Below are 16,781 nucleotides of genomic sequence, written 5' to 3'. Positions count from 1 at the left end.
CTTTCATGCACTGGAGAAGGAAATGGCAATCCACTCCAGTATTCTTGCCTGGAGAATCCCAGGGATGGGGGAGCCTGGTGGGCTGCCGTCTATGGGGTCACACAGAGTCAGACACGACTGAAGTGACTTCGCAGCAGCAGCAGCAGCCCTGTACTTATGTAGAGCAAGTGGTGTGTTAGTAAATGGCTAACAATACGATCTATGGAAGAAAACCCAAGACTTTGATCTGAGGCATTTGATGAGTCTGTAATGCAAATATTGCCCCCATGGCAGATTCCAGGCTATCAATATGACAACCCTGAATGTGGAATTGGAAAGAGATGTATAGTAACATGCCATGAAATAGTAGTATTTCTACCAAACAGATACAACAGGCATAATCTTGAGAGCATGATTAGTATGTTGTTGGTTAGTTGCTCAGTCGTGTCTGACTCTTTGTGACCCCATGGACTGCAGCACACCAGGCTCCTCTGTCCATGGAATTCTCCAGGCAAGAATACTGGAGTGAGTTGCCATTCCCTTTCCCCGGAGATCTTCCCAACCGAGGGATCAAACCCAGGTCTCCTGCATTGCAGGCAGATTCTTTACCTTCTGAGCCACCAGGGAACCCCAAATTTAACAATAAGCCTGTGCAAAGGGGTTCTGACACACCATAATAAAAATAATTCAGCCAAAGGAATCCTCCAGATCAGCAGAGGAAACCCCAAAGATGTGCCACTGGCGACTTTCTTAAAATAAGGGAATACTCAGATCTGCTTTTTATAGATTATTTAATGGGACTCAGTCTCAAATTCAGTCACTCTTCTGATATGAAAGGATAAAATGAAAGCATTCTTTCCAGTATGAAACCAAGTAATAGCGTTTCTACCTTGGTTTCCATCCCTGTGTCCTCTTGTGCTTTGGTTATGAAACGCTGTCCATTATCTTTCTCTTCTCACCCTGTGGACCTGAGACTTTCTGAGTGTAATGGTATGAGCATCTGTGTAAACAGTTTTGTAAATACAGATGAAAGAAATCGTATTGCCGGGTGGGCCATTAAACAGATGCACATTGTGTAGGACTGATGGGGGACAGAGAGGACGATGCAGAAAAAAGCAAGTTTTGTTTTGTCTACTTCTGGGGACTTCCCGGAGTTCTTGGTACCAAGCCTCTCACACCTCAGATGAGGGTCAGAATTAGAGGTGGTATGGTTGGCACTCTCTGGAGTTCTTTCTTATGGAAGGTGACTGCTGAACAAGCAGTGTGGCTGTTTTTAGGTGACCTAACTGGAGATGCCATAGCCAAATCCATTTGAGTTTCTCTACTTGAAGTCAAATATTTGAGACTGCGAACAGCCGGCCCGGAACTAGGAGAGGGAAGCTCAGGTCTTTTCCCATTGTCCCCCGTGGAGCGTGGAGGCCAGTACCAGCTGGCCCATCCCAGGAAAATCTCTGAAGCCGTATGTTTCTGAGGAGGATTTCTTGGAGAGCTCTCGCCAACAAATGACAGTCCCTCAGTTATAAATGGCAAATTTGCTCTGGGAACAGATCCTGTCCCCAAATAGCCCCCTCCAGCCCAGCACCCAGCCTCTCTCAGGGAACACTTCATGGCCAACTGGGCTGCACCCCACTTCCTCTCCTCAGCCTCTCTCTGCTCCTCAGTCCAGCCCTTTGGCACTTTTCCCTGAACCCACTGTGCAGGAGTCCTGTCTCTTTTGCTCTGATTCCCACCACTTAGACACTGTTTTTCTATACCCAAGAGTTCATCAGCGTGTTCTCCTTACCCATGCACTCTCTTCCAGACGCTTCTGAGTCCGTTTCTATTTACCAACAGTCATGAGAACGTCACCACAAACTTGTAGTTTCTTAGGAAGCATATGTGTGTTGATATATGCATGGTCCTCAGTGAGTACCAACTGGAATCACGTTGACTCCTGCAAACAAATGGCTTGACTTTTTTTTTTTTTAAACAAAGCTTTTAGCAGAAGTGTTATTAACTTCCTTGTATGGCTTCCCAAGTGAGCAAGAGTTCTTATTTTAACTTCAAGTTACAATTTTCTGATTCACTCCTTGACAGTTCTTAATGATAATTTCTGTTTCTTTTTTTGGCTAATGAAATAAGCAAGAGACGGGAAATGAATGCAGTGCCAGTCAGCCTAACTGTTTGGCAATATCTGAGTTTCTCAGTTGGTTTTCTGCAGGTGTAGGTGGAATTTCAGTGCTTTTCATGGCAGCTGGTGAGGCTAGAGTTAAATCACAGGGTGGAGTGTTCTGAGAAACGCTAAAGCAATCGCTCTGCCATTCTTTTGCTTTTCCCTTGTTTTCATTTAACGTTACCAAAATTAAATGTTGACTCTCCAAATTAAAGTCACAGGAATGCTTTTAGAAGGGTGCAGGTGAGTTAATAGGCATACATTTGCTCATAGAAATGTCGGATAGGTTATTTTTAAGCACTCCTTGGGCATTTTAGAGCACTTTTAAATCTTTAATTAATCCACATCTTTGTGGTAGCTCAATGATATTAGGATGAGACATGCAGAACTTAATGATGATGTGATGAGCCAGTCAGTACAGTAGATAACCAAGAAGGAAGGAGTGTAGAAACTCACCATTAGCCTTCTGCCAAGGCTTTGGAGCTTCCACATGACCTAACATCATGACGTGTTATAATGCTACAACATCTTCAGAGGGCTGCTGTAATATTTTATGCTTATTTTTATCAACCTGATATTTTGTCTGAAGCTCTTGGAAGCCAGTGTGTTCTGTGTTGCTGTTTTGACAGTAAAGAAGTGGTCTTTAAAAACTACCTTAGGTTTCATTCTCTATAATATTGCCCAGTTCAATTTCTCACTAGAATACAGTGTTCTTTAGGACATTGTTGAAGATGTAAGAGTCCCACTCATTTGAAAAGAAAGCCATTCCTTTCCTCTTTTCTCAGTAACTGATGGTAAGAAATGGAAAACCATTAAGGAGGTTTTTATTTGGTTGATTTTTTGTTTGTTGATTAGCTTGATAACAATTAAAAGATAGAGGATGCAGTTTGAGATCAGATTCTTTCCAGAGTCTCTGTTTTGCTTTTTTTTGTCTTGTATATAATTATTTGAAACTCTCTTCATAAGGAAATTGGTGAGCTATCGAGTTGATTTCGAGTTGGCATTTTAACTGTCAGGGTATGTATTTCTTGCAAATGCTACATTGCTCTCCTTAGCGTTACTTGATGCACACCTTTAATTTCTGGTAATATACTGAAATGGTGCTGAATGGAACTAATTAGAAGAGGAACACAAGGTGTGTTATGATTAGAAAGCATATTGCTACTGACCCAGGAAGGAGAAATCTCATCTTCATTAAAGATTGACACTTTGTGTCAGTCAGCTGGCATCACGGTTCACTAACTAAGCAGTTAAAAATTGTGTATTTTTAAAGGGTATTCCTTGTTACCTTTTTATTTGAAATATGCTCTCTTATTTCCCAGATTTCGCCGCCAACTTTCTGAACCCTGTAATTCCTTTCCTCCTTTGCCAACAATGCCAAGGGAAGGACGTCCCATGTACCAACGGCAGATGTCTGAGCCAAACATCCCCTTCCCACCTCAAGGCTTTAAGCAGGAGTACCACGACCCAGTGTATGAACACAACACCATGGTTGGTGGTGCGGCCAGCCAAAACTTCCCCCCTGCTCTGATGATTAAACAGGAGCCCAGAGATTTTGCATATGATTCAGGTAGGCCTGTGCTTTAAGTTACATTTATAATATCTTTTCACTTGCTTGTCGCTTTCATTAGTGTTGTCTGTAGGTTAAGTGACTCCTGACCATTTTTTGGTGGAAACTTTCTGATTTATTCCTTCTTTGAATCTTTCTGTTTATGTGAAGGGCTGGACTATCAAACCATTTTGGCATGAGTCGATGGTTGAAATAGTGTCTAGAAAGGAAACCTGTTTGAGAAAAAGTACAATTTGTAAAATTAAGCTCTCCGTCTCAGGCCAGGAGAGTAACAGAGTTGTTCTTTTCTTAATTTTGGGCTTTTTTTCCATTTGCTCCTGTGGCATTATTTAATGACAATATTTACAGAAAGTAATATTCTGTACTAACTTATTGCTATTAACTATTTTTTTTCTTTATTGGTATGGCAAGATTCCAAGGGTTCCTAAATAAGAATTCTTCCACATTGGACAAAGAATAGCAAAACTAGCAATAATAGAGCTTAGCTGTCATCTCACTGAGCCAGAAAGGCCCTGCTAAGTATGTCAAGGTGGAGAATTGGGGTTACCTGGAAATAAAGAACATTTTCATCTATTGTTAATCTTATCAAAATCTTTGCCATTCAACCTTGAGAGCTCAAAAAAATTACTTAATCTGTGTTCATTTTATTTTACAAAATGAACTGAATACATTCAAAATGAATTACATTCAAAATACACTTACGAAATGAATTGTCTTACATTCAAACAAAATGAATTTGTTTTACAAAATGAATACATTTTTCAAAATCAAGACACCTGCCTTTCAGAAATCTTGGGAATTTTGAAAAATAGTATGAAATAAAAGCTAATGCTTCTAAGAAGAGCACCAGGCAAAAAAATTGCTAACATTTTTGTAAGTATGATCAATAGATTGTTGTAGACAAAAATATTTGAAAGCAAAGTGACTTCCTTTCATGTGGATACAAAATTATGGATATTCTTTATGAAGGAACTATTGTTTCTCTAGGCATAACTCTGCTGAGTTTTTCTACCAGTTCCACTCGATGAAGGAAAACTGTCTCCTGGTCTTGCTTCCTTGTCTTAAGTTAACTTGTATAAAGTTACCTGTTTTATTATAAACTGATCTTAAAGCTCAGCAAGAAGGAGCCCTACTGAGAGCCTCCTTCTGGCCATCCTTTCTCATTGGACAATAAGTTCAAAGAACTAAGAGGGATTTCTGCTGAGAGACTCTGACTCTACTTCTAAAAGGTACACTGGCTAACCAGGACCCATGACTTCCCTGCCCAGTCGGCCCTGAGTCTACTTCCAGGACAGGAGCAAGTTCATCCCAGGCCTGGTTTTCTAGGCAGAGCACATTGCTTGTGTGTATACCTCTTAAGTCCAAGGAGGTGGCCAAGGGGCAGCTGTTTGTGAGAGGATGAGGATGGAGCTTGGTTGTACCCATAGGTTTGGTATGTGAGGCTCCTGTGGTATGGAGCAGTGTGGGGTTGAGAGATATAGAAAGTGAGGCAGGAAATGGGGTGGGCTGGGGTCTGAAGACTGAAAACTGGCTCCATACCATTTTCTCTTTCAGTTCTCATACTAGAAATTTCCCCAAAGTCTAGGTTTGACCTGGCCTTCCAAGTTGCTATGTTGTCACATTTTCAAATAGGAGAAAAGAACATTATTTATTTATAAGTTTGTTTGACTGATTCATAGTTTTAAAAGTTTTTTTTTAAAGATGTTTTTGATATGGACCATTTTTAAAATCTCTGTTGAATTTGTTACAAGATTGCTTTTGTTTCATGTTTTGGTTTCTTGGCTGCTAGGCATCTGGGATCTTAGTTCCCCAGCCAGGGATCAAACCTGTATCCCTTGCACTGAAAGGCAAAGTCTTAACCATTGGACCACCAGGGAAATCCCCATATAGTTCTGAAAATTTAAACATATGGTGTGAGGGACTTTATTTGAATGCTTGTCCCAGACCCTGTAATTTCAAGACCACCCTAAAATGTACCACAGTGGTTATAGTTTAGAACCTTTTATGTTTGTCCATGATTTATGTGCATAATTAAGAACCCTGCACTACAGTGGGCTTTATTATAGATAAGGTTTATTTTCTTCTGTAAATTTCTAATCCTATTAACTGATGTTATCCTGATTCTCCAAACCACATTTTAATTTGCTACACAGTTTCTTGAATTTATTGTGATTTCAAGAAACTTTACATGTAAATCATTTAAAATAGCCCAAATAATTGGTTCAGAAGGAACTGCAGGGCATAGCATTTTTAGAAATTTCTTCATGTTTTCTAAAAATGATTTTATATCTCAGAAAGATTATAATTGGAATCATTTTCTTGATTCTTTGGTTTTCCATATATTCATATTATTATATGTAAATATGCATATATTTATATTCATACAACATTCTCCTTATATTTATATCATATATAAAATTATATATAACATGGTGTTGAGAATGTGTAACTTTTCTTAAGAAGATATGAACCAAATAAAAAGATTTAAGTAATCCAATGATCCAATGAGTGCAAAAACAAAAAACAAAAAAAAACAACGGATACTGTGAGGTTTAATTGCATTAGTTTTGGACCATATGTAATATAGAGTTCTAAGTCAGTTGCTGTCTGGCCCTCAGATTTAGTTACTTATAACCAAAAAAGGATAGTCCATGCTTTAGCTCAGTCTGCTATAATCAGATACCATCAATTGGAAAGCTTAAACAGCAGACATTTAACTCTCATAGTTCTATAGGCTGGAAAGTCCAAGATCAAACTGCCAGCAGATTCATTTCCTGATGAGTCTCCTCTTCCTGGCTTGCAGTTTGCTACTTACTCACTGTGTCATCATGTAGCAGAGAAAGACAGAGCTCTGGTCTCTCTTTCTCTTCTTATAAAGATACTAATTCCACCATGAGGGCCCCACCCTCATGACCTGGTCTTATTCTAATTACCTCTCAAAGCTCTCCTCTCCAAATACCATCATGTTAAGGATTAAGGCTTCACAATGAATTTTAGGGGACTTGATCATTCAGTCCATAAAGAGTGCAGTATCCTATTTTAAAGGTACATAGGGCACCTTTTTTGTAAATTACCACATACCTTGCAATTGACTTGTGGAATATTTGTTTAATATTTAAGAATTTGTTAATGTATGTTACTTTCTCCCCTCTAAATTATATTTCAAGTTGTTAAAGTTGGATAGTACCTTTGAATTCTAATTTCAATATTGCCAATAAGATACAGTTCAGTTTTGCTTGAATGGTTAAATAGTAAAGTTACATCTTCTGAATGGATGTGGTCTAAAGAACTGTAGTAACTGTGTAACCAGGGCTGATGAAAAATTAACCTGTGCCTTTCAAAACGTGTTATACCGACTACCCAAGTGCTGCAATTAGGTTGACACATCTTCATATGTCATTCATTGCTGTCACAAGTATGATCTCCAGATATTTTGTTTTATTGTCTTTAGTTCTTTCATCCTTGCTGGCAATTTATTAATCTTTTTTAGAAAATTTAATGTATTTATCACTGAATCATTGAATGCTTAGTTCACTTTCTGATGTTGAACAAATAGCACATTAGAAAATACTTTATGTGATTTAAAGACAATGTGAAAAACATTTCATAATCCTTTTATTCAGCATCTATGATCCACAGATTGTCCTTTAAGAAGGCCTCTAGAACTCTTCATTGCTTAATTCAATATAACATAAATGTTGTGAAAATAGAAGAAGCTTTGTAAGTGAAAAGGCAACATGATTATGCTCTAATAAAGCCTGACATTAATTATGACATGGGAAATGGAAGGTCTATTAGTCATAATTATAATTACAGGAATGCAATTTCAACTGCTGAGTATTTAAGCTAAAAATTACAAAATATTATGTTAGTAGAGTAGAAATTTTTATGAAGAGAAAGGGAAAAAAAACTTGGATCAGAGGACTCTGAAAAGATAAAAAACAATTGATATTTAGGGCCAATTTGATGAACCAGTACAATATGATTGTGATTATAATATTAAGTTCTCAAGAGTCCAGTACAATAAGAGATGTGATTATCTATTATTGTTGTTTTCCTTCTCTGTTTCTCTAGCCTAATATTGCTGCACAAAGCAGGGACACAGACTTTTTGTTGGTTGGTTGGGTTTTACTAAATCCAATCTGATTTCTTCTTTTTCTTACCCCTGTGGCCGAGTGACTCCGTAAAAAGAATTGAATAAGCACTGTGTGCTTCATATGGATACAGTGCTCTATTTAAATAAAATTGTGGTTTGTTTTCCCATTTTCATACTCACAAATGAGGTTTTGCAGATGCTGAATGCCCAATGGGGTAAATATTTTAGATATTCGCAACAACATATTTTGTTAGAATTTATGTGTTCATTGATTGGTCTTTTGTTTTGGTTTTAGATAGCTAAGGGTAGTGTTTTTAGGAGAGTGGTGAACAATGAAACTAAAGTTTAACTCAAGAAAATATCAGCACAAAATGTTCATATACTTTGATCAGGTATTTTCACTGTCAGAAAATTATCTTATGGAAGGGGAGACACATGATGAATATTTAGTGGTGGAGGAATATCATAGGATAATTGGTAATGTAAGTTATGGCTATCAATAGCAAATATGCAGTCGTTAGAGGTCAGACTTTTAATAATACTTAATGAAATGAGACTATTGAGTAAAAAATTATACATGTCAAATGTGGCTCAGGCAAAATAAGACCCAGTATAGAAACACTATAGCGCTGCTATACATGCCGTGATATTATAGTCAATATCTACTTTGTCTATAAAGTGCTTTGTCTTTTAATTGTGCTTAGTACAGCTTTTCTAATCAGACAGAGTAAGTATTAAATTGTCAAGTATCAACCAGTTTAGAGTTGAAGAAAAAAAGTGTCCAAGTTAATCACATCGATCCTATAAGTAAAAAGAACATTAAATAAAGAAGGACATAGTCTCATTTGTTGCAAACCTGGCTTTGTATTCCTTTGTTTCCAAGGCTGCTTTAGAGAGGGAGGAGAATGAATATGATACCTGGTAGGTTTCAGGTTCATCCCTGCACTGTGCTTGCATCCCCATTATTTAATGCTGTTATGTTACTTTGCATTTGGGGGTGTTACTAAAAATCTTAACCCAGTAGTTGATTGGAGAGGTGATACATTAATAAAGTGTTTTTAACATTCAGGGCCTATTCTGTTACTTTAATTAATTTGAAAAGCTGCCTCCCCACCATGTGGTGGAGCAGTTTTAGCCAGGAGCTGGGAATGAAGAAGGAAAAGAACTTTCAGAGGTACGAAGAAGGGTTTCTGAGATAAGAAAATGGAGGAAAGCGCATGCTTGTAGCTTTAGGAGGGAAGGAAGTAGTTCAGAAGGGTAGGGGAGAAAGCTGAGATCATGTTTTCTGAAGAAAATGTTTCTGTATTTTGTAATTGTGTTTTTTAGGGTCATTCCTTCTGGTACTGATGAGGCCTTCTTTCAGTTCGGAGGCATGTCACATGTATGTGTTGGCAAATGCAGCATTATTTTCAATTGGGAAATTGACACAAATAGCTGTTTCATAGAAATCATAAGTCTTTAAGCTCATGAAAGCTCTTGGGGATCACCTCATTGAAATTCCTTCTTTACACTCCACTGTAGAGATAAAATGTCCAAGGCTCATTCAAGTTAACTTACCACCAGTTGCACAGTTCTTCTGTGAAACAGCCAAAACTAGAATCATGGTTTTCTTATTCTTAGTTAGTGTACAGTTCACAGTCTTTCCATGTAACTCCAAAGTAAAGTTCTTTAATTCATAATTTGTTAGATATATTATTTATTCTTTTCTCTAATTTTAGCCTAAATATTTGCATATGATTTTAAAAAGCTCTACATGATGCAGGGCAATGAAAGCATTTGCATTAAAACCTAAGGTATGCTTTTCCTAATTTGAAGGTGTTCATTTCATGTTAGATAGTCCTCAAATTTTATTCTGATTGTTAGGTACTTACTGTTGTAAGATAAGAAAATATAAAACCTCAAATGATATTTTGGATTAAAATGTGTTCTGTCTCCTTTTTAAAAATACACCATAAATATTATTAAAATTTGAGATAGTCAGATAAGTGATTTTTCCTAATAGTTCTTCTGAAAAAGGATGAATGATAATTAGAACGAAAAGTAACAAATCAGTGTTATAGCCAGCTCGAAAATTCTTTGATTATGTAAACTTTGAGTTTGTCTGAGCCTTCTTTCATATTGCACTTCCCTCTTTGTTAAAAATACTTGATCACTTGATGGCTTAAAATACGAGTCATTTTCAAACTGGTGTCAGCTCAATCTATTTTTTAGTAGAAAACTTATGAAGAACTGAAATATGTAAAGAAAGCTTACATTTGGAAAAATAAGATGGGCCTTTTCTCACTTTCATTTTTAAATCCAAGCAACCCTTTCTACGTTCTCCATATACTTCTTCATCACCTGAGGTCTTTAATGAAGGCCAGCAGACAAACCTTCAAATTTAGAGAATAATTATTTGTTCTTAGCAGGTAGAAGAATTATATGTAGGCAGAGAAATGATAAAATAAATGCAAAATATTTAGCTCATGTTAAATATATGTTAAAAACTAGAACTGTGTTTAACTTTCAACTGTCAGAACTGACAAATATATCTGGTACTCACATAGGCCCAAGCTGGCACTGCAGTCATCAGAGTTAAGTAGTCTTGGGTTTCTGAAATGGTGAGAGAAAATTTTTATGTTGTCAATGTTTTTCTGTGTTTTGCTGTGTTGATGGGTACTCATCTTAAATAACAAAGAAAATAGTGAAGTAATTCCTAACACTGCTGTTAGTGAGCATTCTTGGAATTTTCCTTGTAAAATTTAGAATATGGTTTTAAATTTATGGGATGAAATCAATGGCTAGTAGAGCAAGAAAAAGATAAATATTTTCTGCAGCCACATAGAAATATGAGTAAATAGTGCTTTATTGGGTTGAAGATGATTTGTCAGGGCCTCATCAACTGGTTCAACTTGTTCAAAATTAAAAACAGACAATTCAGAAGGCTAAATTTACTCAGTAGTTTATTTCTAAATTATTACTATTATGATTGTTACTACTACTACACTACTACTACTGTAGTAATATCTCAGGAATTCTGTCATCAGGATATCTTATTTTTTTTTATTGATTCCTTATTATTTACTTTATAAGAGGAGATATATATTTTAGGGAAATTGGCCTCATATATGTTTTATGATAAATATTCTTACATGCTTAATGAACAATTGATTTATACATAAGTAGACAACCAAAAATATTGTTTAAGAAATAACAAGGAGTGGATTGAGGCAAAAGAAAACTGTTTAAAATGCTAATTAGATTTAGATGGAACAATGAGAATAGAAGTAAGGGCTCCTGATACTTATTTTACACTTCCGGGTCCGCCATAAAGCTTTGTCATTTCCAAAATGGAAGGCCCCAAGTCTGATAATTATAATTTTAATTTGTAAAAATATGAAATATGACATTTGTAAATATTCAGCTTTACTTCATCATTTTTACTTACATATCTTTGAACCACCATGAAAACTAGTTCTAAATACTGAAATTTTTTTTTAAGCCTTGAAAAAAGAATATTATTCAAGAGTTAGTAATTGAATATATATTGACTCTTCAGTAGACTTGTTCTGTTCTGTATTTTCTGTGGATGACATATTGTAGGTTTCCTTATCATCTCTCCTCCTGGTTATATCAAGTACTTTAATTTTAGTTCAAAGTTAAATATGGTGGTAACTTTATTTGTTTTCTATCATTCTATCTGGCAGATGTTAGAAATTAGAAGATAAATATTAAATTATTATAATGTCATATTAGAAAATCTTGCACACATTTAAAACCAAAGACCATGCATTTTTCGTGTTTCTTCTCATTCCTTCTTCTGTAGGCATAGTGAAGATTCCTTGAAAAATCAGTTAAAGATCTATTCAGGGATTGTTGACTGCAACCATTTCGCAAAATGGCTACAGGTCACTGGAAGAAAGAAATATTTTCTTCCTTTCAGAGTCAAGGACCAAGTTAGAGATGGCTGATAAAAACCATGATATGTTTCAACAGTATTTGGCAGTGGACTGAGTCTTTACAAATCATTCCCATAATTGCTCATAAATAGCTTTTTTCCCTCTTAAAAACTCTAGATATTTTTAAGTATTACCATCTTTGGTAATTTCCAGTGTAGTGATGATTATGGTTCCATGAACTTTGGCTTTTTGTACCTGATATTTAACGCTCCCAAAGGCCAAGCCTTGGCCCTACTCCATGACAGAGCATCGTTTGCTTATGGTCACATTTTCTCCTGAAACATGGCAACTGACTTTTTTTCCCTCTTAACATTAAAATTGTCACTTGAATTGGAAAATCACTTGGGAATTTAAAGGAATGAGTTACTGGATCGTTCAGAAAATGGTAACATCTTACCTGTCTCTCTGATATCCAAAGATAATTTTCTTTTATTCAGCCAGTAATTTGTGGATTAGTAGGTCACATAATCTCTGATTTTTAGGTGCTTCAAGTGTGAAAAGTGATGGTGGTGTAATAGAGGTCATGGATTGGCCTCACCACTTGACATTGCCTTTTTTTGCTTATCAGATCTCATACGAGTTTTCCTAATTCAGTTCTGAGTGAAAATAGCAAATCTCTCCAAGATTTGGTCCACTCTGTCAGTTTTTCTAAGAAATACTTCAATATGCTCTAAATCTACAGTTACAGTAAGTGGCATTGGCTAGTGATTTGATTTGAGAATTGAGACCATGGTCTGGATTTACTCTTCATGCATTAACACAGGTCAAATGGACAGGGACTGCATTTTAAGTCAGTAATGGAAGGCTGAAGGCTGTTTTAAACCAATCATATCAGTTTTACCCATGACTGATTGATCCCTAGAGGCAGAGCCCTGTAAGCATTTCTCTTACATGAATGGACTCTATAGAGCCTGGAGTTTCATTCATAAAATGGAGACTGAAAGGAAAAACATACAGACGCACACACACACGTACACACTCTGACTCTCTGGAATGTCCATTTATGCAGAGCTGAAGGGTGTAGTGTTCCATCAGCTGCTGCTTTGCCAGTTGACTGGAAGTAATGATTAATGCTCATTGGTCCTGCCTGCATGTAACCTGACACTATTTATGGCCGTGCAGTGTTCATAATGTATAGTGAACGGAGAAGACAACATTCTCAAGTCAGAAATGTAAACAGGAACTGGTGGGTCTGAATTCCATTCAAATATGTCATTTCAGCCACACAGTGTTTGTCTAACTTGGATTTTACAGGCAGGAAAGGGGGAAGGGAGGGATAGTTGGCTTGTGAGTTGTGCTAGCATGAAAAGAGGGAATTAGAATGGGGAGGGGAGTGTACTTTTTTAGGGTGGGATTTTTAGTTTCTTTTTAAAGAAAATGACCACGATGCTTTGGCCCAGAAATGCTTATTCCAAGTGGGTGAAATGAATAGACAACTGTTTTCATGTGTGCAACTTAAGATTTGCAATTAAATGACACAGTTTAAGGATGTACATTTGAATCTCTCCCTGTGTGTGTGCTTCATAAAAGTGAATAAGAGAGGGAAAATATTTTTTTATGAGTATATATATCTGAGTATATATTTTTAGGTTTAGAATATTGTTATACAATTTTTTATACTCTATCCTTTAGTGACTTAACTAATAGTTTAGAGTAAAAGGAGACTTTATATTTCATAAAATATTTTTACCTGCATGTATATAACTTAATGGAAATCTTTTCAAGGAATTTTTGTCAAATTAAATAGCTGATTATTTTTGTTATTCTGTATGTGCATTTTCTATTGAATTGCTTCGAATACAGTCTTGAAAATTTTACAAAGACAGCTATTCAAAGGCACATGTGAAAAACAGACCAAGGCAAAACTAAAAGAATGACATGCATGTGTCATTGTGATGTATTTACTGTTCTCTGAAGTTCAGAAAAGTATCCTTAAATGTTCCATTCTGCTAACGCTTCCACTCAGTGTGGGCGCTCACAGTTCACTGTTTTCGTTCACTTGTTTTTATTATTCTTAGTGTTAAAAAATAAAACCACCCACTTTGTATGACACTGGAAACATTATACTGAAGCCTGGACCTGTTAGCTATTTACTACTGGTGTCATTTTGAGCGGGTGTTGTTACCTCTTTTGTCCTCAGTTGCGTCATTCATAGAAAGGGACAAATGATCCCTATACCTTTTGTTTTTGTGCTGCAGTCCACGGGGCCGCAAAGAGTTGGACACGACTGAGCGACTGAACTGAACTGACTGAAGAATTCAGTATGACTAGGCTTGTAAAATGTTTAAGTATTAAGGGTCCAGACAATTATAATAAGGATTTCTGTTGGTATGATTTTTATATTCTAGAGATTTCCTCAAAGATTGTTGCTAATTCTTGAATGAAATGCCACCGTTATGTCTAACATTTACAAATACACTTTGGTGCTAAAGGATAAGACAGAATAGAGATGTTCTTACGTTAAAACAATCATGTTGTGTATGGCCAATAAGATACTGTAGTATTAGGATGTTTCTAATGTAGTGAAACAATCCTACTCAACTCATTACTAGGATTACCTGTGTTCAAAGCAAGGAGACGAAATCATCTGAATATTGTGGTGATCCAAGTAGAAATGAAAGTGAGAGGACAATTCATGGTGTATTTGCTTCAGATCACGTGGATTCCAGAAAGGGAACAATTCAGTATTGAAGCTCATCATAAAAAATTCCCCCACCTCAGAAATTTTTTTGTGGCTTGTTTGGGCAACTAATGGTATCTTTTCTAAACTTCTACTAGTTGTCAGAGTACAGTAATATCTAATATTAACAACTAGTCAAGGTTAAAGTTGTGCTTATTTTATGTAACTGTATTTCCTATCATTTCAGCTTTATTTTCAGCTTTTAACAATGAAACCTCCACAGGCTTGTAAAACTTGTAAAACAGTGAGCCAACTAGATCACAATAAGCCAGTCCTGTTTGAATGTGGTTGTTATTTGTGTAGGACATTGTCCTCACCCTAAAAACAGATGCTTCCAAGAGAAGATTGTGGTAAAAGTCTCTGCTGTTATTTTAGATTATGTCGTTGTTGTTCAGTCACTCAGTCATGTCCTACTCTTTGCGACCCCATGGACTGCAGCATGCCAGGCTTCCCAGTCCTTTAGTTCTTTTAGATTATGTAGCCTTTAAGTTTTAAAAGCATCTGACTGCAGATAACTGTTTCATGCTTTTTTTTTCTTTTTTAAAGCTTTGCAAACGCTATTCTGGGCATACAAAGACTGACATACTTCTCTTTCTGTCCTCAAAGTATGTCATCAGTAGATTCAATACATCTGAACTGTGACAAAAGAAATATCTCTGCAGATTTTACATTATTTATTTTTATAGTTTACTAAAAATCCTAATGACGAATTTCCCATCTAAGTGTGAATGAAGTAAAACTCCAGCTTTTCTGCCTTCTTCACATGAGTTTCAATGACTAAGTTGTTACATTCACATACAGATTTTGTGAGCGGCAACAGATACCTCTCATAAAACTTGACTTTTTTGCCATCACACTTGATTTCGCCACACTTTAATTTAAACATACTGAAACTGGGCCTTATTTTTAGAACTAATTATTTTCAGGTTTGTTCCATAATAGAAAGATTGTATGGGTGTAAAAAAAAAAATTCTAACATTAGAATCTTTTTCAGGGAACTTGATAAAATATGTTTTCTTGATCAGCTATACAAAAATCTATTCATGTGGCAAGTGGATATGCAGAGTCAAAGGATGATACACTAGTACGTATGTGAATAGTTTTGCTTTTAAATACACTGTTATGAAGTTTATGTTATTTATGTACCCTGGAAAACCTTTGGATTTTAAATGTTAAACTGTGAGCTTGCCAGGAAATGAGTAGAAACAAAAAAATTAAATTTAAGACAGACAAAACTTAGGCAAGATCTGTCATAATACTCATGTTTCTTGAATGAAATTGATGTCATTCATTCTTGGTACAGCTCAATATTTTTTTGGTAAATGTGTTTGCAAAACTTATTTAAACTCCTATGTTTACATTGAAATACGCACACACACAAACATATTTCTCACCAAGTACCTGTTAATTTCTGATATATGTCAACACACTCATTTTGGCCCTGGGCTTTTAATGTGCCAAATTTTCCACCGTCATCACTATACATTAAACAAATTTAGGTGGACTTGATTTTCTCACATCACCTCCTCAAGGAGTTAGTTAAGTGTGTAATCAATCCATCCCTGCATTGCACACTGATATGAAAGTAAAAATCACATTAAAATACAACATCCAATGTACTCCCATTTTACTGGGATTTCTCATTTACTCTTAGAGATTTGAATGCTTAATTAAGTTATCACACCAATTATTTTTTTCAGGAATTTAACTACAAGCATCAAATGAAAGCTAGGTGCTTTCTCCTCTTAATTAGAATTTGCAATCTGGAGTGTTTTCAGGTTGGTACACTATTTGATAACAAACAGTTTCAACACATTGTAGGGGTGTCTCATACAAATGTGGCAGACAGCTCCTCTCTGATCTGGCCTGTTCAGCTCCTAGAAACTTTAGGCAAACCATGCCCTGAAGAGAAACCTTCATTCTGTACTACAGGGTAGCACTTAGAAAAAAAATGCCTGGCAAATGCGCAACTGCACTTTGTGGGCAGATCTTTGGTAAATCTTCCTAAATCAGTATTATATTTCCCAATACAGCTGTAAGATGCAAGTCAAGAAACAGAAACTGAGGTTTTAGTTTCCTACCTTCATATCTTTACTTAAAGGAAATTTTAACAGTATTACTAAAGGTGAAGATTAATCAAATCAGGTAGTTTAGGGTGTTAGTTTACTCTTAACTTCCCCCCACAGTGATTAAGGCATTAAAATAACAACAGTGTTTTGCTGCTTTGAGTTTTTGCAGCATATTAGATCAGCTTTCATCACCATGAACTCATCTGTGACAAATTATAAGCAGTTTAGTTTCTGCAAGCTGATTTGGCTGTGTCTTTATGACATGCTCTTTAATCCATAAGTTTTAAAATAAAAAAA

The 16,781-nt window shown here is 36.0% G+C and overlaps 1 protein-coding gene across 7 annotated transcripts in view; it reads left to right on the top strand.

Annotated features, from left to right (window-relative positions):
- The window catches only part of ETV1 (ETS variant transcription factor 1), a 102,656-nt gene that overhangs the window by 63,016 nt on the left and 22,859 nt on the right, over window positions 1-16,781 (top strand). For all 7 annotated transcript variants that reach the window (XM_081537622.1, XM_081537624.1, XM_081537621.1 and 4 more), the window contains one exon: window positions 3,454-3,701. In XM_081537622.1, the coding sequence (XP_081393748.1) occupies window positions 3,454-3,701 (248 nt within the window). The remainder of the gene's footprint in view (window positions 1-3,453; window positions 3,702-16,781) is intronic.

The sequence above is a fragment of the Giraffa tippelskirchi genome, chromosome 10, assembly GCF_054371585.1.
Source record: "Giraffa tippelskirchi isolate mGirTip1 chromosome 10, T2T-mGirTip1v1.2.pri, whole genome shotgun sequence".
In the NCBI taxonomy this organism is placed as follows: Eukaryota; Metazoa; Chordata; class Mammalia; order Artiodactyla; family Giraffidae; genus Giraffa; species Giraffa tippelskirchi.
Note: the sequence above shows the minus strand (reverse complement) of the source record. Positions and strands in the feature narration are given on the sequence as shown.